The sequence below is a fragment of the Harmonia axyridis genome, chromosome 3 (assembly GCF_914767665.1).
Source record: "Harmonia axyridis chromosome 3, icHarAxyr1.1, whole genome shotgun sequence".
NCBI classification, from domain to species: Eukaryota; Metazoa; Arthropoda; class Insecta; order Coleoptera; family Coccinellidae; genus Harmonia; species Harmonia axyridis.
In genome coordinates this window covers 3,942,615-3,963,429 of record NC_059503.1, presented here as the reverse complement: position 1 = coordinate 3,963,429, position 20,815 = coordinate 3,942,615, and the positions used below count along the sequence as shown (strand labels likewise).

Sequence of the window (20,815 nt, the reverse complement as noted above, 5' to 3'; positions counted from 1 at the left end):
AAACTTTTCCACTTTCTAAACACGTAAATAGATGATGGTTTTGTGTTTTCGATTCATTGGTTATTTGCACAATCAAAACATGCTGGTGCCATTGCATAATAATTGAAGAACTGATTCTCCATTACTCTATCTATTTTCCTCGGTATTATTTCCCCCAACATTGAATTCAAACACAAATATCGAAATCGAGTTACATGATTATAACGGGTGTTTTTTTTTTCGAGATATATAACTTTAAGTTGGCATTACTGTTCAAGATGGCGACCGATTTAACAGCTGTCAAGTGATTTATTCTCAGTTTGGTTTGGCAATTCATCATGAATAGACTCGCGCCTGAACAACGCTTGCAAAAAGTGCAATTTTTTTTCGAAAATAATGGTTCTGTGCGGAATACGTATCGCCCACTACGTTCATTTCATTTTGTTTAGCGATGAAGCGCACTTCTGGTTGAATGGCTACGTCAACAAACAAAACTGCCGCATTTGGAGTGAAGCTAATCCTCAAGTGAATCATTGGCCCGTACTTCTTCAATAACGATGATGGCCAGAACGTTACAGTCAATGGTGATCGGTATAGAGCCATGATTACTAACTTTTTCATTCCTGAATTGAACAACCATGATGTCCAGGAGCTGTGGTTTCAACAAGACGGCGCAATATGTCACACAGCTCGTGCCACAATCGATTTATTGAAAGACACGTTTGGTGACCGCCTAATTTCACGTTTTGGACCTGTGAATTGGCCTCCAAGATCTTGTGATTTAACACCGCTAGACTACTTTCTGTGGGGCTGTGTAAAGTCATTGGTCTATGCGGGTAAGCCACAAACCCTTGACCATTTGGAAGACAACATTCGCCGTGTTATTGCCGATATACGGCCACAAATGTTGGAAAAAGTCATCGAAAATTGGACGTCCAGATTGGACTACATCCGAGCTAGCCGTGGCGGTCATATGTCAGAAATCATATTTAAAATGTAATGCCACAAGATTATCTTGCGGATAAATAAAATTCATGTCAATCGAATAATCCATCGTTGTTTTATTGCAATGTAAAGTTCTATAGCTCAACAAAAAACACCCTTTATTTTCTGTAAAGCTTATTGCAGAATCAATGTAACAAAAACTGTCTTAGCAATTTAATAAACCTAATTCCACTTGATATTAAAACGAGATAGAGTTCCTGATGAAAAAGTTAATCACTGGCTCTGTATCCGAATTTATAAAGTTGATTCTGTCAACATAGAAGTTCCTGATTGAATCTATATCGCATATTTCGTATAAACATTATGGAAAAGTTGGGATGGAACTTCCTAAAAGCTCTCCTCGTAATTGCGTTCTGAGTGGAGACCAATTCTCCAAATCATTGCAGGATATTTATGCGCCATGTCTCCGGAACTTTCAGAACAAAGGTGTTTGCCTTGTCTGAGGTGATTTAGGGGTGTGTTTTCTAACGCCCCAAGCGAGAGAATAGAACTTTGTATGAACGATATTTGAACGAAAGAGGGAAATTCGAAATTTCAACGTTACTTATATTTTATTAGGTGTGCAACTTCGCTTCCGCCGATTTGCAATAGATGGCTGTAGTGGTAAGTGGTGAAGGATGTTTTTTTTAGAGCTATAGAACTTCAAATTGCAATGAAACAACGATGGATTATTCGATTGACATGAATTTTATTTATCCGCAAGATAATCTTGTGGCATTACATTTTAAATATGATTTCTGGTATATGACTCGAATGTAGTCCAATCTGGACGTCAAATTTTCGATGACTTTTTCCAACATTTGTGGCTGTATATCGGCAATAACACGGCGAATGTTGTCTTCCAAATGGTCAAGGGTTTGTGGCTTATCCGCATAGACCAATGACTTTACATAGCCCCACAGAAACAAGTCTAGCGGTGTTAAATCACAAGATCTTGGAGGCCAATTCACAGGTCCAAAACGTGAAATTAGGCGGTCACCAAACGTGTCTTTCAATGAATCGATTGTGGCACGAGCTGTGTGACATGTTGCGCCGTCTTGTTGGGACCACAGCTTCTGGACATCATGGTTGTTCAATTCAGGAATGAAAAAGTTAGTAATCATGGCTCTATACCGATCACTATTGACTGTAACGTTCTGGTAATCATCGTTTTTGAAGAAGTACGGACCAATGATTCCACCAGCCCATAAAGCGCACCAAACAGTCAGTTTTTCTGTATGTAACGGTGTTTCGACATACACTTGAGGATTAGCTTCACTCCAAATGCGGCAGTTTTGTTTGTTGACGTAGTCATTCAACCAGAAGTGCGCTTCATCGCTAAACAAAACAAAATGGACGTAGTGCGCGATACGTATTCCGCACAGAACCTTTATTTTGGAAATAAAATTGCACTATTTGCAAGCGTTGTTCAGGCGTGAGTCTATTCATGATGAATTGCCAAACCAAACTGAGAATAAATCACTTGACCATCTTGAACAGTAATGCCAACTTAAAGTTATACACCTCGAAAAAAAAACACCCGTTAGTTGAAATAAATAGATCGTAGATGTCATACAATCAGCCATCAAAATATTAGTGGATTCGTGTCAGCATCATAAATTTATTCTCGATTAAACATGTCAGCTTACGAGCCAAATTCTAGTCATTCGCGGGAGATTTTAATTTTCTGTTTTAAAATGAAGAACTCTGGGGCTGAGGATCATCGAATGCTCCGAAATAACTATGGTGAGGCCGGTATTAGTGAAAGAACGTGTCGAGAGTGGTTCCAACGCTTCAAGAAACGGTGATTTTGACGTCGAAGACCAGCATGGCGGTGGAAGGTTCAAAGATGCAGAATTGGAGGCATAACTTGATCAAGACTAGTGTCAAACGCAACAAGTATTGGCAGGATCATTGGGAGTGACGCAACAAGCCATTTCAAAACGCCTTAAAATCATGGTTATTCATTCATTCATTTTACGCAGCAAAAATCAATAAATTTGATATGATTTTTATTACTTAAGAGCTGGTACTGTGAACATACCAACTAAGTTAATACGAAAATACTGAATAATTTGTGCATATTTTCATTATAAAGTTCATACGAAAGAAAAACATATCGAATTCTGAAAATATACATCAATCTTCGTCACCATAACAACGAAATATTTTTGTATCGATTTTCATCAGCTCATATATTTCGAACAACAGGTCTGAATAGATTATTGCGGCTTATATCTGGTTATAATCGTTATATTTAGGGCCATCGATTCATTAATAAAATGAGGTATCCTGTAATATTGTACCAGTGTCCTGATATGTTCATTACGTTTCAGTTATTTTCTGTCTCAACTTTTTGTTGAACATGTATTTAGTTGGTGTCAGTTCTTAATTATCTGTACTTTTTGTAGATAATACTATAAATGCAATTATGAATGATAAGTGTTGAGGGAGATTTGACATAACCCAATTTCCTGTTGCATATACAGGGTGTTCCTAAATTGAAGGTACCAAGGAAAATGAGATTCCTTGGATAATTTCAAGGGAAAACAGTCCAATAAACATGGGCTCCCAAACGTTTTGTTTTCGAGATACAGGGTGTTTCTTGTAGTCCTACTTTTTTGTAAAGTTTAAACCAATTTATAGAATCTTTATTAATATTCTCTACAGTTTGGTTAAAGAAATACCAAAAGTTCGTCACAGTCTACTAACTGAATCTCTATACTAGTAATAATTTTAATTTTCCTAGAGATAACTGGAGAATTGTTTGAAATTTTTTCTCGAAATCGGTAGCAGATAAGACAAAGCTTGACAAAACCTAAAAATGTGATACAAGACCAAAGTTTCTTTCGTTTTTCCAAACTACCAGTCCATCAAAAAAAAGTTCGAAAGGAAAGAAGCGGCACTGTTCCAGAAAAAATATCACGCTGTATATTTACATTCAAAATGACCATATCACATCTTGAACACTTTAAATTGGAATATCTTTGCCAAATTTAAGTTGAATATCTTGTGAAGGGAAGGTGCTATGAGAAAAGGACTGTTTTTTCTCAAAATGATCCAAGGAATCTGTCATTTTCATTTCTACCTACAATTTAGGAACACCTTGTATATGTATAAGATTTGTGGAAATTGATTTTGATCTTTCTTTCATTCACTAAATGATCTTATGATTATTTCTTCCAATATTTAGCTGAAAACCCACAAGGGATACTGATTTCTCATCGGTGCTTCTCTTTTTTTTAATTTGAAGATAATCGAAATATTTCATCGCGTCCATAAAATTTATGGGAAAATCGAACAAAGGGTCGTTAAGTTCGATATACAAAGTTTTATTTCTTCATTTCACATTCGAACTGCATTTCCTTCGATTTATGTGGGCGTTTGAAGAGAATAGAATATAAAATTTTCATTGGATGCGATTTAAGATTGTTACGGTTATTGAATGATAAGAAATAATAAAGTGTACAATGGATTTTTCACTGAAATATGTCAATATAAAATACGTGTTTTCCTTGAACCTTATAGTTACGCAGTATTTGATGGCATTTTTCATGAAACCATCAATAGACCGCCTTTAATGGAATCAACTCGAAAACATATTAATAGATTGCCAGTATATGGAGTTTTTGAGATTTTTTATTAATTGTAGGCGCCATAATATCTTTCCAAAAGTGGCGACACAAGAAAATATGAAATGAAACTTATTCTGAATCTAATGTACCTATATAAAAAAATAGTTCGTGCACCAGCAAACTATGAAAAAAAACTAATTCGTGAACTAACGAACTTTATGAAAGAACTAACTATGTGAAAAAACTAGTTCATTAACTAGCGAACTTTGTGAAAGAACTGGATATGTGAAAGAACTGAATATGTGAACTAACGAACTTTGTGAAAGAATAGTTAGTTCTTTCACATAGTTATGTAAACGGACTAGTTCGTGAACTAACACACTTTGTGAAAGAACTAAATATGTGAAAGAATCAGTTCTTGAACTAACGAACTCTGTGAAAGAACTAAATATGTGAAAGATTCATTTCTTGAACTAACGAACTTTGTGAAAGAACTAACTATGTGAAAGAACTAGTTCGTAAACTAACGAACTATCTGAAAGGACTATTTCTCCAACTATATAACGATATAACTAATTATGAAAAGGAACTTGTTATGAAACTGAGTTAGTGTATAAAAAGATCTTGCAATTAAACTAACAAATTCTGTAAAAAAGAAATTCGTGAACTGACAAATATGTATGGGAACTAGTTTGCGAACTAAGTTTTCCAGTTATAGAACTAGAAGATACTGTGTTTTTTCTTCTCTACAATAATCCATAAAAAGTTTGTAAGCGGTACTCATACTTTTACTCGACAACAAATTCAAAATGACATTATTGACATCCACCAACTTGATGGAGTCCCAATTATCTGAACATCATTATCACCGCCCATCATTTTCAATGTTTTTGGAAAATGAGAAGATATTATCTGACTTTTTTCATTCGATTTTCAAGTAAATGATTTCATATGCAAAGAGATTGAAGGTTGAGCCTAGGCCAACAATTTGCATTGTTGTACAGAAAAGCATCGCTTTTACTACTAAACACACAATGTATAATTCTCGGGAAAACTTATAAATAGGATTTTCTTTTCCAAAACCATCCTAATGGTTGGAAAACTTCAAGCTCGACACAAAATCAGCGCCAATTTCTTCAAACTCATATCTAGTAATTGGAAACTGAAGTTGAACAAATTCATCAATAATTTGTTGTAATGATTTCCTAGCAGCAATTAGAGTAACGAGAGTTCTACTTTAATTGGTGTGGCGTCATTTCTCTTATAACGTTAATTAAGTAGAGGTGAGTGAATCATCTAATCAACTGGGAACGTTACATAAAAAAATAACTGTATTCGATAATATCATATCTCACAGAAGTGTTACGGTGGTAGATTTGGAGCACATATTGCATACAAAGAAACGTGATCGTATTCTGGGATTGAATTCTTCTTTTCAAGGTTCTCTATTGGGAAGGAACCACTTTTTACGGCCTTGAATTTAGAACATTTCAAAACAAATACTATTTTAGTCACGAGGATTCAGTTTGTTATAAAGTTCTATTTTATCAATTCATTTCAAGTCTGTTCTTCAAGAAAAACTGAGTAATAAAACGTCTCTGATAATATTTATTATATTACCAAAAAAAATTATTGTATTTGGTTTTAAAATTTCTAATATCATTGAGTATATTTTGATCCTATTTTGTCTGCTCTGGGTCAATTATACACCTCCAAGCTACGTTCACTGCAGTAGAGAACCATATAAGACCTAAGTGAAAGGAATTATATATTCAAGTCATATCTCCCTGAGTTTTTTGAACTCCAAACAACCGTTTTACAGTTTTTAAGATCTCCTTCCTTCCTTTTCATTTCGTTCAGCGTTCAGTTTTCATCCTTGAAAAATCGAACGATTATAATAGACTAACTAAAAAGAAGTATTGAATTATGCAATTCTAATAGGAATGTATAATCAGATTTATTAATATCAGCATTGAGGTCATTTCTCGGTAAATTGAATTTTAAAACGCCTACAAATATCATTCTCTCAATCTGCTAATAATAGTGTTGAAACTTTTAGCAATGATTTGCTAGTGTAGTTTTTATTTGATCCATTGGAATCTGCGATAGCGGTTTAGTTTTATTGATGAGCGTATACTTCGATATTATCTGTTTTGAATAGTGATTTCCCCCTTTTTTACAATAATAAGATGTTCATTTTAATTTAGTGAAAACACAGATTAAGTAGTGGGCCTAATCAAAAATTGAACTTTTCCAGTTCCAACCTTTGAAATCTGAAGATTTCTAAAGGGTGTTTTTTTTAGAGCTATAGAACTTTAAATTGCAATAAAACAACGATGGATTATTCGATTGACATGAATTTTATTTATCCGCAAGATAATCTTGTGGCATTACATTTTAAATATGACTTCTGGCATATGACCGCCACGGCTGGCTCGGATGTAGTCCTATCTGGACGTCCAATTTTCGATGACTTTTTCCAACATTTGTGGCCGTATATCGGCAATAACACGGCGAATGTTGTCTTCCAAATGGTCAAGGGTTTGTGGCTTATCCGCATAGACCAATGACTTCACATAGCCCCACAGAAAGTAGTCTAGCGGTGTTAAATCACAAGATCTTGGAGGCCAATTCACAGGTCCAAAACGTGAAATTAGGCGGTCACTTTCAATAAATCGATTGTGGCACAAGCTGTGTGACATGTTGCGCCGTCTTGTTAGAACCACAGCTTCTGGACATCATGGTTGTTCAATTAAGGAATGAAAAAGTTAGTAATCATGGCTCTATACCGATCACCATTGACTGTAATGTTCTGGCCATCATCGTTTTTGAAGAAGTACGGACCAATAATTCCACCAGCCCATAAAGCGCACCAAACAGTCAGTTTTTCTGGATGTAACGGGGATTCGACATACACTTGAGGATTCTCTTCACTCCAAATGCGGCAGTTTTGTTTGTTGACGTAACCATTCAACCAGAAGTGCGCTTCATCGCTAAACAAAATAAAATGGACGTAGTGCGCGATACGTATTCCGAACAGAACCATTATTTTCGAAATGAAATTGCACTATTTGCAAGCATTGTTCGGACGTGAGTCTATTCATGATGAATTGCCAAACCAAACTGAGAATAAATCACTTGACAGCTGTTAAATCGGTCGCCATCTTGAACAGTAATGCCAACTTAAAGTTATATACCTCGAAAAAAACACCCGTTACAAGTAGAAAGATACATACAATTGGTAGAATTACATCCAAAGATGAAAAATCGAAAAAACATGCTACCTAATATTTTCCATTCGTTCACTTAATATTTCCTCGAGAGCTATATTTGAGGATCAATATTACTAGAGAACTTTCCACTCAAAATGAAAAGCTGCACTCGGAATGGAGAAAGGGAGAAAAATAATCTTCGTATTCATCGCTTTGCTACAATCATATTTCTGAATGAAGTGAAGCCTTCTGCATGGAAAACTCGATAACACAAACGAATAATATCTGGAAGAGCAAAGTTCGAAATTTTCTTATAAAGGAATTACCGAATTTGTTTTCACTGAAAAGAATTGAGGACAATAAGCGATTTCTCATTGGAAAAACGCGAAAAACTGATGGGAAACTCCAGCGATACCGTTTTCCAATGATATTCGGGAAGAAAATGAGTTTTTACGTGATTTGTCCTAGTCTTCTCAGACCTGGCGTTCTACATTCATAATTGCATTTATTGAAACCCGTTGGTATTCATTTCCCCGTCGTTCACGATTTTCCACGATCAATTATGGTACCAGCAGTTTGTAAACACGCAGTAGGCGTGATTCTAGAACATTTCAATGACAAATTGCCATCGCTATGGATACAGTTGAAATGGAATTCTGCGCCGATGTCACTTGGATGCTTGGATTAGATAATTTACAATTTGTTCCACGGATATGGTAGGGCAGAACTTATCGGAATAAGAAAATCAAGCCACCTGTTCGTTGTGCATGATTGGAATCGATAAATGAGAAGTCGATTCGCACGTCGTTTGTTTTCACGGCCCTCTTATCTGAATCAGAAATATTCCGTAAGGACTTGGAATGAGAGATTCAATTTTGAATCTGTCTTCAATGAATTCATTTATTTCGAACTTATTTGGTTTTTCCCATAGAGTAATAAACTTAGATAGAGGGTGTTTACGCAATTTTTACATGTCCCCAACATGGTTAGGTTATGTTGTCGGATTGTGATATATTTTCAAATCCACAATTTTACTATATCGTTATGAATGTATATTATATTGAATGAAATAAATTTATTCGAGTTATTCCCGATTAAATATGCAAATTTGAATATTTGGAATCCGATATTTTTCCTAATTGTCGAATTTATAATAAGCAGAATATTTATTATTTTCTGTATCTACCTGCTGAAATCCAAGGTTTGGCAACTTTTGCTCTCCTAGTGTCATCGGTTGTTTCACTTCGTTTGGCGCGCTTGAAGTTAGTTTTCTGAATTTCTGATATATTGAGGTATTTATTTCAATATATTTTGAGTTAATATGAAACTTTGATTCACTATGGGACATAAAAAGTGCGTTCTATGTGGAGAAACTCGCGAATTAAGTGAAATATCGTATCACTGATATGTTTGCATTTCCGCGCGCTTTATGTCAAATTTGATAGTTTATGTTGGGGACAAAATTTGCTTACTGAAAATGACATAGGCTCCTTCTATCTAAGTTTATTACTCTGAGGTTTTTTCGAAGACCCTCCAATTTATTAAAAATCTAAATATCTCAAAAACTTGCAAGTCTAAAGACGTTAAATTCCAAGATCACGGTGGCAAATTCTGATGACCTCTTCGAGAAATAATACAGCCAGGAAACTTACAAAATTGATATTGTTTCATCGCTTGTGTGGCACACACTCAAATATTCTTTCCGAGTTTTAAGATGATCTTATCATTAGAAATCCTTGTCTGACATGAAATCATTATAAATTACATGTCATACACACCCATTTACAGTTCTGTGGAATCCAAGGGCGCAAAAGGCTCCGTTGATCGGTTTGTCAATATAGTAGCCCCAATGATAATTGCAATTGGTTTTTGTAAAGGGTGTTTTTTTAGAGCTATAGAACATTAAATTGCAATAAAACAACGATGGATTATTCGATTGACATGAATTTTATTTATCCGCAAGATAATCTTGTGGCATTACATTTTAAATATGATTTCTGGCATATGATATGACCGCCACGGCTGGCTCGGATGTAGTCCAAGCTGGACGTCCAATTTTCGATGACTTTTTCCAACATTTGTGGCCGTATATCGGCAATAATAAGGCGAATGTTGTCTTCCAAATGGTCAAGGGTTTGTGGCTTATCCGCATAGACCAATGATTTTACATAGCCCCACAGAAAGTAGTCTAGCTGTGTTAAATCACAAGATCTTGGAGGCCAATTCACAGGTCCAAAACGTGAAATAGGGCGGTCACCAAACGTGTATTTCAATAAACCGATTGTGGCACGAGCTGTGTGACATGTTGCGCCGTCTTGTTGGAATCACAGCTCCTGGACATCATGGTTGTTCAATTCAGGAATGAAAAAGTTAATCATGGCTCAATACCGATCACCATTGACTGTAACGTTCTGGCCATCATCGTTTTTGAAGAAGTACGGTCCAATGATTCCACCAGCCCATAAAGCGCACCAAAGAGTCAGTTTTTCTGGATGTAACGGTGTTTCGACATACACTTGAGGATTAGCTTCACTCCAAATGCAGCAGTTTTGTTTGTTGACGTAGCCATTCAACCAGAAGTGCGCTTCATCGCTAAACAAAATAAAATGGACATAGTGCGCGTTACGTATTCCGCACAGAACCATTATTTTCGAAATAAAATTGCACTATTTGTAAGCATTGTTCAGGCGTGAGTCTATTCATGATGAATTGCCAAACCAAACTGAGAATAAATCACTTGACAGCTGTTAAATCGGTCGCCATCTTGAACAGTAATGCCAACTTAAAGTTATATACCTCGAAAAAAAACACCCTATACAAAATTCTTGCAAATAGAACGCGTCAGTTTTAATTTGAGAACCTGAAAATAATTTCAGATGAATGATCTTAAATTCTCCCCAAGCGTTCAATGTTTTCTATGAATTGGGTAAACCAACTGCTGAACCTTCTCAAAATACAAAGTTCTAATGTTTAATACCTCTATAAGAACCCTCAGAAACTCAGAGCACACTAAGAAACAAAGATCGAAGTTCGTCAACCATACGCGTATTTAGATATCGCACACCCCCTCGTAAAGCGTATAACAGCTCCCCAAATACCTCTAAACGACGAGACAAACGTTATCCGGTGTTCTCAGGATATCACTTCATAAACGTCTTTGTCACAACCCATCATAGTCCGGTTGTTGTGTGGTAAATTGGGCCAGTCAGTTGTAAAGATCACGGTACATCGTGATAGCACGTGTAAGTAATTGTTTGAGTTTCTCTGGAATAACGTTCGCGTTGTTTCTTTGTTTGGCGACTGTTGGCTTATTTGAATAAACGGAAATTTGGGAAAATTAAACAGTGGGAAAACAATCTTGACGGCTTATGTTGAATTTTGCATGGGGTATTTGGCAACGCCATATAGACCGCATTAATTTTGACAGTCAAATATGGGGGAGGAAACTTCTCTATGACCCTTCATCGATTTTAAGTAACCTCGTTATGGGAGTGAATCATAGGTTAGAAAATTCTATGAAATGCGAATTTTCATATTACCTTAAACAATTTTTTTTGACAAAAGTTTCCAAATGGAAATTCCTTAACATCATATCGATTGATTCGATATATAACGAAAAGGCTTTCAGTTCAGTGATTAGTCCATTATTCCAGAAATTATAGGCTGTAAACTGAAATTTTCGAAAAAATTTTGAAAATATTCTCGAGGCTGCCAAATCTCTTTGAGGCCAGATACGGACCTGAAATTTCAATATGTTATAGATCACAGCCCGATCTATAAAACACATGTTAGTTTGAATGGTCTCTGACCAATATTTCAGGAAATATAACGATTATTGTGTAGAGATTCAATTTTTACGGTTTTCCCCAAATTTCGAGTTCAAAATTTTCATAAACTATGAGTTGTAGGCGATATTGGGTTGAATGATCCCCAATCAGCGTAATTTCTCATCTGAAAATTTTTATAGCGAAAATGTTGTCTCAAATTTTCCATCCTATACCTCCAAATTGAAAACGATGAGCCAAAATGAACCGAAAGTGGTTTAAATGTTCATAACGGGATCAATAGATTATATCGGCTGACGTTTATGTAACACATTTCATTATTTTTAGAATGCATATATCTGCTCTTCAATTCATAGAAAAATATTGACAACATTAATACATTGTTGAAAATGCTACGTTTTCTGCATATTCAAATATGCAAATTAGGTTATGTGCGTGCGATACAGATTACTTTTTTGAATGGAGCTTGTTCATAAAATCATTGATAATGAATTGGGAGCCTGTGTTATATTACTATGTCGAAAATGTTAATGTTCTTGATACTATAGGGTTTTCCAATGAGAGGTTTCATTTTAAAGAGCCCGCTATCTAGGCAGCTGTCACTTTTGAAGCTGTCATCTTTTGACATTTGACAAGTTAAAACTACGCCATTACTGAAAATGGAACGATACACGCTTCAACAACGCATTAAAATTGTTGAAATTCACTACAAAAATGGTGAAAATTTTGCAATCACTGTTCGCAAAACTAAAGTCGAGGACCTTCACAGCCGGCAACAGTTAAACAGGAAGAAAAACTTCAGCTGTTGGGACAAATTAGTGATGCGAAGAATCAAGATTGAAGAACAACTGATAATATTGGCATTTAAATATCGTATCTGTCAGATTCAATAAAAATTCGAACCGAAAATGAACACGAAATAAATTTTCTCTCAGAACAACTTCAACTGGAACTTTTTGAAATAAACAACATAATAATGAAATCTTTGGGGATTAAAAACAGGTTTTGAAGTTTTTAAGCAGGGCATACCTAATAACCCCCTCAACGGTCTTCAGGAAACAGATCCATAAGCAAGTTACAATCCATGAGCGGTGTCAAGGGGTTAATTCCATTCCCGAAATAAAAAAAAACTTTGTCTACTTACCGCGTTTTATTAAATCCCAAGTCGATAATATATTCTAGCTTTAACCTCAATATAGACACATATAGTGTATGGCACACTTTACCCATGCGAAATTGTTCATTGTTTTCATTTTCCAGATCTATTGTTGAAAAGCTCTCGTGAGTACAGAGCACGGCATTGTATGGAATAATTGCATTACTACGCAGAAGTGATTTCTACCCACCGTGGATAATAATTCTTTTTTGTTCTTTCCTCATTGTTCGAAACGCTAAAGATGAATAATTATTATTAACTGTTACGATTGGATAACCTCGAAATTAAAATGGCGGAGTTGGCGATTCTCACCACAGAACTTTTTCCAACGTTTTTCCATGTTCCATTTCATTTGAATGCTAAATGATGTGAAGGAATTCACGAATTTGAATCGTTTTCTCAGGAAATGGAGAAGAAAATATGACATAGACTTTTGAATTCGCAGTTAATACATTTTATCTACTCCTATTGAATTATATATCCATTATTCAACTGCTTTTGAGCAATTAATAGTATCTATTAACAAACTCACTATAATAAATCGGAAAAGATGGATCTGTGCTTCTAAACTTCTCTGCTTCTATTCGATTGGCCGTAAGGGAACATTCCATTATTGTTATTGAGGGGAGTAATGTCTGAGGGAATGTCACTTTAATAATTTCGTCGATTTCAAATCAAGTTGATATCTAATTATTGTGAATGTTTTGCTGAAGTGAAGATGAAATGTTATACAGGGTGGCCACTTTTTCAATGGGATTGTATTGGTAACTTTTAAACCATAAGAGTTAGAAGGTCGGTCAAATGGAGAAAAAGTTGCATGCATAGAAGCATTATCAAGCAGTTCAAACAAATCGAGATTATCAGGGCCGGATTTCGAGATATCATAAGAAAAGTAAATTATGTCATTTTGATTTTTCTTTTTTTCCCACTTTATTTCAAATATTATCAAAAAATGTTACAGGAACTTTTTATTCGACAGTAAATTATCCTCAATTTGACGTAACCAGATTTCGTATCCAACGTTTCGTACTCTCTGGGCCACCCTCAACCTCATTTTTTTCAATACGGACCTGCATATTTTATGACATTTTTCGAAATAACTTTTAAGGCTGAATTCAACGATATATCATACTATGTCATTCAAAGTAGATTTTCAGGTGATTTTGACCCTTATCCAATTTTCTTCGGGTCGGATCTGTATTACCTTCATTTAGTTTAATTAACAACATGCAATATGCAATAAATTTCGATAAGAAAATCAACTTACCCATCTTGAACTAAATGGAACATATTAGAATCAAAGCAAGAAACCAGTATACTGGTTTCTTGGTTCTTCTTTTATAATAATCATTTGAAAATTTCAATTCATAATAATTTAAACGAAAGTATCATTTAATGAAAGAAAAATCAAATGATTATTCGAAAGTAAATGAAAATTAATGAAGTAAGTGTTCGAAAAGTCCACCATTTTGTAAAATGCACTTTACGGTTCTGGAACCCATACTTCTTATACATTTGCTTGTTTGGTCTCCTTGAATACCTTCCAAAACATTCTCAATTTTCTCGCGAGGTATCACTATTGTTGTATTTGTCATTTGAATCGTTGAAACAAATTACAGAATCGAACTTTATTTTGAGATCATTACGATATAATTTTTGCAAGGCTTGGTATTCAAATTTAAAATCATTGTATTCGCGTCTCTTGACTATTTTATTACAAGCAGTTTTTTAAAAATTCCATTCACTGGCCACAGTCCTAGATTTTTTTTCTGGGTTCGATTGAATTTGGGTCAGAACATTGATATCGTTAATAGACTTGTTTTTTCTTACATAAACACCATTAAATTTGGATAAGGGTCAAAATCACCTGAAAATCAACTTTGAATGACATTGTATGATATATCGTTGAATTCAGCGTTAAAAGTTATTTCGAAAAATGTCATAAAATATGCAGGTCCGTATTGAAAAAAATGAGGTTGAGGGTGGCCCAGAGAGTACGAAACGTTGGATACGAAATCTGATTACGTCAAATTGAGGATAATTTACTGTCGAATAAAAAATTCCTGTGACATTTTTTGATAATATTTGAAATAAAGTGGGAAAAAAAGAAAAATCAAAATGACATAATTTACTTTTCTTATGATATCTCGAAATCCGGCCCTGATAATCTCGATTTGTTTGAACTGCTTGATAATGCTTCTATGCATGCAACTTTTTCTCCATTTGACCGACCTTCTAACTCTTATGGTTTAAAAGTTACCAATACAATCCCATTGAAAAAGTGGCCACCCTGTATACATTACCAAAAGACAAGCAGCTAATGGTACCATACAGAATAACCTCGAGAATAAGATGCCCAAAAAAAAAATAAGAAGGAGTTTACAAAAATTTTCAAGATTGGTGTAGCAGTGAGAACATGATGTCATCGTTGAAGGTGATGTTTTTTGGTATATTTTAGTGAACTTAGCACTTAATATAAAGCATCGTCTCTATAGACTTTCCACTCCATGCTAAGAAGCACAGTTTCAAAAGTGACAGTTGTCTAGATAGCGAACTATTCGAAATGAAACCTCTTATTGAAAAACCCTTATTTCTCAATTTTTTTCCGTGGATCTTTAACCTTACCGATTTCATTTAATATAAGATTATATAAATTTTTATTATGAGTGTCTGCATGGGAAGATTTTCAGAATGAATTTTGGTTTAAAGAAAATCGTAAATTTCCTCTCTTGTTATAGAATATAGCCTATAATAACAAGTTAAATTCATCGGTACATAGTTATACATTCGGAATGTTGTTATCTTTCAAGGAAGGAAACAATAAATGGCTAGATACACTTCGATACACTTGTTCAAGATTACTGTACTTTCATTTTCGATTGTATGTAACCAGACGAGCGTTTGCGGTTTCTAGTCGAGATTAAAGAGTATTTTTTCCTTGCCTCTATTCGAACAATATTTCACCTCTTCAATATTCCGTTTTTTTTTTATTTTGAGGAGAATGAAAAAATGGAAAAAACATTGAGCTCTGCCTAGTTGTATTTGGATAATTTTTTAGCAATTTTGATGAAGACGTAATAAAGACCATCAGTGTTTCTTCAATATACAGCTCCGTATTCTTCACTGAACTTAGTTCATAATGCAGTAAATATCTTACGAGATATCTCAAGATTTGTTAGTGAATCAGAATCGCCAAAAAATAGAAATAACCGCGGTTTTGAAATATAAAGCGACAATTTTTAAAACTCTTTGCCTCTTTCAAACTTTTTGGGTTTCAACTGCACCTCAGAGTTATAAACCTAAATAGAGGGAGCATATGTCATTTTCAGTAAGCAAATTTTGTCCTCAACATGAACTTCAAATTTGACATGAAGCGCGTGGAAATGAAAACATATCAGTGATACGATATTTCACTCAATTCGCGAGTTTCTCCACAAAGAACTCACTTCTTATGTCCCATAGTGAATCGACGTTTCATTTCAACTCAGAATATATTGAAATAAATACCTAAATATATCAGAAATTCAGAAAACAAACTTCAAGTGTTCAAATGTTGCTCTGCATTCGAAAGGAGGTGAAAATACCAATTTTGACATAAAATTCAAAAGCCGTATGCATATAAGAATTCAATATAAGTTGAGTAAGATCATAAAAGAATGAAATTCACTAATATAAGAAAGCATAAATTAAATTTTGGTGAAGGATTCGTTCGATATAACCTTGACTTCCATAAAGAACAACAACAATAACAGGAGTGCGATTTCAAATCAGGAAATATAAAAAGGATATTAATCCTCTAATGTTCACGGTGACCACGCCTTTGATAAACAGTGTATAATGTTTTCTAAGGCAGGCACTCGACCTAACCTTCTTTGAATCTACTCTGCAGACCTCTAGTCTAGTTCTTATATTGGCGTCATGAAATTATAATGATCTGGGAAAGTAGAACATACCGCAATCCACAGAGTTGATACGATTGAGAACCTCGTTGAGAACGCAATATAAGATTGCTTTTGTTCCTCGTGGAGTATTTCCCTTGCCATAGAAATATGTTACTCAAATCTCACAGTTAAGTAACTCAGGTTACCTAGATATTCACAAAAACAGTAGTTGCATTGTAAGTTACAATTCTCTGGCTTTTTTTAACGCTGCAATCGAGTTATTGAATACCAGAAAATCGAAAATAGAATCTTCAATTTTCTAGATATTGTTAAGGACAAGTTGTTTTCTAATTGAATGTACATATTTGAAAAGATCTTTCCATGAATGACTAATGGACTTCTAATTCTAATATTTGCATATTTGAACAAATTTATATAAAGTTTATTTTCAATTAAAATCACACACTTATATTGCACTCTAAGGCAGCTCTTTCTGAGGTCCGAAATTGCAAATATTGCAATTTTATTTCGAAAATACTGGTTCTGTGCGGAATACATATCACGCACTACCATTTTATTTTGTTTAGCGATGAAGCGCACTTCTGGTTGAATGGCTACGTCAACAAACAAAACTGCCGCATTTAGAATGAAGCTAATCCTCAAGTGTATGTCGAAACACCGTCACATCCAGAAAAACTGACTGTTTGGTGCGCTTTATGGGCTGGTGGAATCATTGGTCCGTACTTCTTCAAAAACTATGATTGCCAGAACGTTACAGTCAATGTTGATCGGTATAGAGCCATAATTTCTAACTTTTTCATTCCTGAATTGAACAACCATGATGTCCAGGAGCTGTGGTTCCAACAAGACGGCGCAACATGTCACACAGCTCGTGCCACAATCGATTTATTGAAAGACACGTTTGGTGACCGCCTAATTTCACGTTTTGGACCTGTGAATTGGCCTCCAAGATCTTGTGATTAAACACCGCTAGACTACTTTCTGTGGGGCTATGTAAAGTCATTGGTCTATGCGGATAAGCCACAAACCCTTGACCATTTGGAAGACAACATTCGCCGTGTCATTGCCGATATACGGCCACAAATGTTGGAAAAAGTCATCGAAAATTGGACGTCCAGATTGGACTACATCCGAGCCAGCCGTGGCGGTCATATGCCAGAAATCATATTTAAAATGTAATGCCACAAGATTATCTTGCGGATAAATAAAATTCATGTCAATCGAATAATCCATTGTTGTTTTATTGCAATTTAAAGTTCTATAGCTCTAAAAAAACACCCTTTATGAAGATTCAATTCTTCCCAAGTATTTTCCCATTATTTCAAAAGGTTTATTGTTTTAAATAACAAACCCAAATCTACTACAATAGTAGGAAGTTAATGATACACTCATTTTCAGATGAATTACGATTTGTTCAACTTCAAGGACATACACGAATACGCAGTTTTATTCAACAATTATTTATGTGAAGGTGTAGTGAATGCAAAACGTATAAAAATCTAGGGATAATTGTATTAATGTATGTATTGTTGTCGATAAATATGAACGTTAATTATTCAAAAAATATATTCAAGACGCTAAGGTTTATATTGAAAAAAAAATTGCTTCACAATTCTTCAGATTTCAATGAAAACGTAGATAAATATATCGATTGAATTTTAAAATGAATTAATCATAAAAATCATCATTAATTTTTCTAATAATATATTATCTGGGTTTTTCACTGACGCTAATCATTCTTCGTAGTATGTGTATGTGGTGGCTTCAAACTGCTTTTGCCTTTTCCATAGTGAAGGAATTGTAGGCAATTTAATTAAACTTAAATTCTAATTATTAATTTTATTCGTCGTATCACTGGAGTGAATTACAAATAGAGTTCGACTTTTTTTGCATCTAATCGTTGCTGGAACAGTTGAATGCAGCAGGTTGTTTCACATCTGTTAGACAGGTGCTACAGAATATTCCCTCAAATTATAGGTGGACACCAGGTGAAGGGTAGAAGTAGTTTCGAAGATAATGAGGCATTGAAATCACAAAAAAATGCAGAGTATTTTTTGTATTACAACACATTTTTTTTTCAATCGAACCATAAATCCTTTGATCGAATGACTGATTGCAGATTTGTCTAGTTTTTACCGTTACTGTTTTTGAGTTAAATGTTTTCATTGAGAAAAAACGGTTCTTCAGGAAAATTTTTACGTTTTTCCGATAATTTTCATTGATTAAAAATAAATTCCTTAGATTATCTGTAAAAACAACAATTGTATGGCTAGCACCAAGAAACAAGGTACTCTTCTGGGAATAAAATGTTTGAATAGAAGATGGTTAGAAAAGAATTTTCAAATTTTATCTGCAATCCTTCAAAAACTATACGAAGAGTTATTATTGAGGAAGAACGATTTATGGCAAAATTTTCGACGTTTTCCACGAGACTAATTAATAGTATTTTCTCAATCATTTGGAATTTTAACAGAATAAACATTTTGAATCGAAAGAAATTGATCTTATAATAACATAAATGACATTGTAACCAAAATAACTAAATGAATTCAAACAATAAATCGAATAAAAGCAGTAACAATCTATCAAAATGGAGCAATAACCGTTTGAAAAGTTTTCATTGAAGAGAAGGGTATGCGACTGAATTTTTCCAATTTTTCCGATATTTTCCTATTGCCATCTTAATCTCTAGGAAACTTTTCCCATCTCAGTGTGAATTTCCAGAGGATTACAGGGTGTTCCGAAGGGTGAATCTTAGTCGAAAATTAAAGTGGAGTTTTCATGTCACGAAAGCACTTAGGCTTTTCCTTGAAAAGTTATAAGCTTTCAAAAATTAAATGAAATTTGTTTTTTTCCAAATTCCTAAAAAATTAAAAGAATGGCTTTTTGCGGGTATGTTTTAAAGATTGAAAGGCTATCTAGGGGTATATTTTAATTTTCTGCGAATCCTATTGTCTTTTTAATGATACAAAAATTCCTTATTCAAAAACGTATAAAAAATTACAATTCATTGCAAACATTTTTCAACGTTAGTGTTATTTCTGCGAAAGCAATAGTTAAGTTTCCTAATGCAAAAATTAAATACAACATTGTGCATGCTACTATCTTCTCTAAATTCAATGAAAAAGCCTAGTAGGTGGCTGTAACGTTTTTTTATCGATAGAACATGATCACAAAATGCAATTCTTTCAACTCTCCACAAAATCAAGAAAAAATGAAAATAATTGTCTGTTCTCATTTTTGGAGACTCATGTTTGCATGAAAGACACCCTTAAATTTTCTGCAAAGATCCTCTCCTTAAAAATTTTCTTTTCCTGTTTTTTGGAGCACATAAACCCAAATCATCATAAACAGTACATTTTCCAACTGGAAAATTCCCCAATTTCCATCAGACCCCCACAAAAACAAACCGGCCCCAAACCTAAACGATATATACATATACAGGGTGGGGAAAAACTCACCTCTTCCTCCCCATTATTCGTATTAACGGAATCCATACTCTGACTGAGGGTGACTCCTAAGGGTGCTTCCATTTCCTGATCAGGTGGCGTAGAAGAACCGGCAGACTCGTGTCGAGCCCTCTTCAGAGACGGCGGTGTGGCAGCAGGTAGAGGGGACACACTGTCTCCCAGAGGGTGCCGACCTCTCTTGGACGTGTTAAAAGACGCCTCCACGATTCACGATGGTCTTACCACTTCGAGACCAGCACATACACAGCAGCGCGCGTAAAAAATCCAAAAAAATAAAATATATAGTATAACTGATGTATGTGTCTGCGTCCGCAAAGAAAATATACGCGCGAACAGAAACGCGGCTGGTTTCCTACTAGGACGACGTCTCCTTGTCCGTTCTGCACTCTACTGGACGTCGCGGTGACTAGGCCGGGGGTGGGGCACACACTCAGGTGCGCTTGCAGTGGGATGTATTGCGTAATTGCACGTTCAGGTGGCGCGCGGGGTTGTAATAGTCTCGCAGTCCAGCTCAGACTGAGGCCACCCCTTAGCGGTGGTGACGACGACAGGTAGAGAGTCAGGTGGTGCGTCTGCGCCAGCGTCACTATAGAGACGTCGAAGCTACGTGGGGCTCACCTGCGTTTTCGACGGCACGACATGTGTTTCAACTTCTTTATTATGCCGTCGATAACGAAGGACGACACGACCCCCTAAATACCGCTGGTGTTCGCGGTTACTTTTGAGGGTTGGAGGGTGGGGGTGGTTTTTCG

General features: G+C 35.1%; 1 protein-coding gene across 4 annotated transcripts in view; it reads right to left on the bottom strand.

The window, feature by feature from the left end:
• The window catches only part of LOC123674743 (protein couch potato), a 112,592-nt gene extending 92,009 nt beyond the window's left edge, over positions 1-20,583 (bottom strand). The window contains exon 1 of one of the 4 annotated variants that reach the window (XM_045609804.1): positions 20,055-20,583. In XM_045609804.1, the coding sequence (XP_045465760.1) occupies positions 20,055-20,126 (72 nt within the window). In that variant the 5' untranslated portion in view covers positions 20,127-20,583. The remainder of the gene's footprint in view (positions 1-20,054) is intronic. The other 3 variants (XM_045609802.1, XM_045609803.1, XM_045609801.1) reach the window with 3 other exon arrangements.
• Positions 20,584-20,815: the final 232 nt, after the last annotated feature.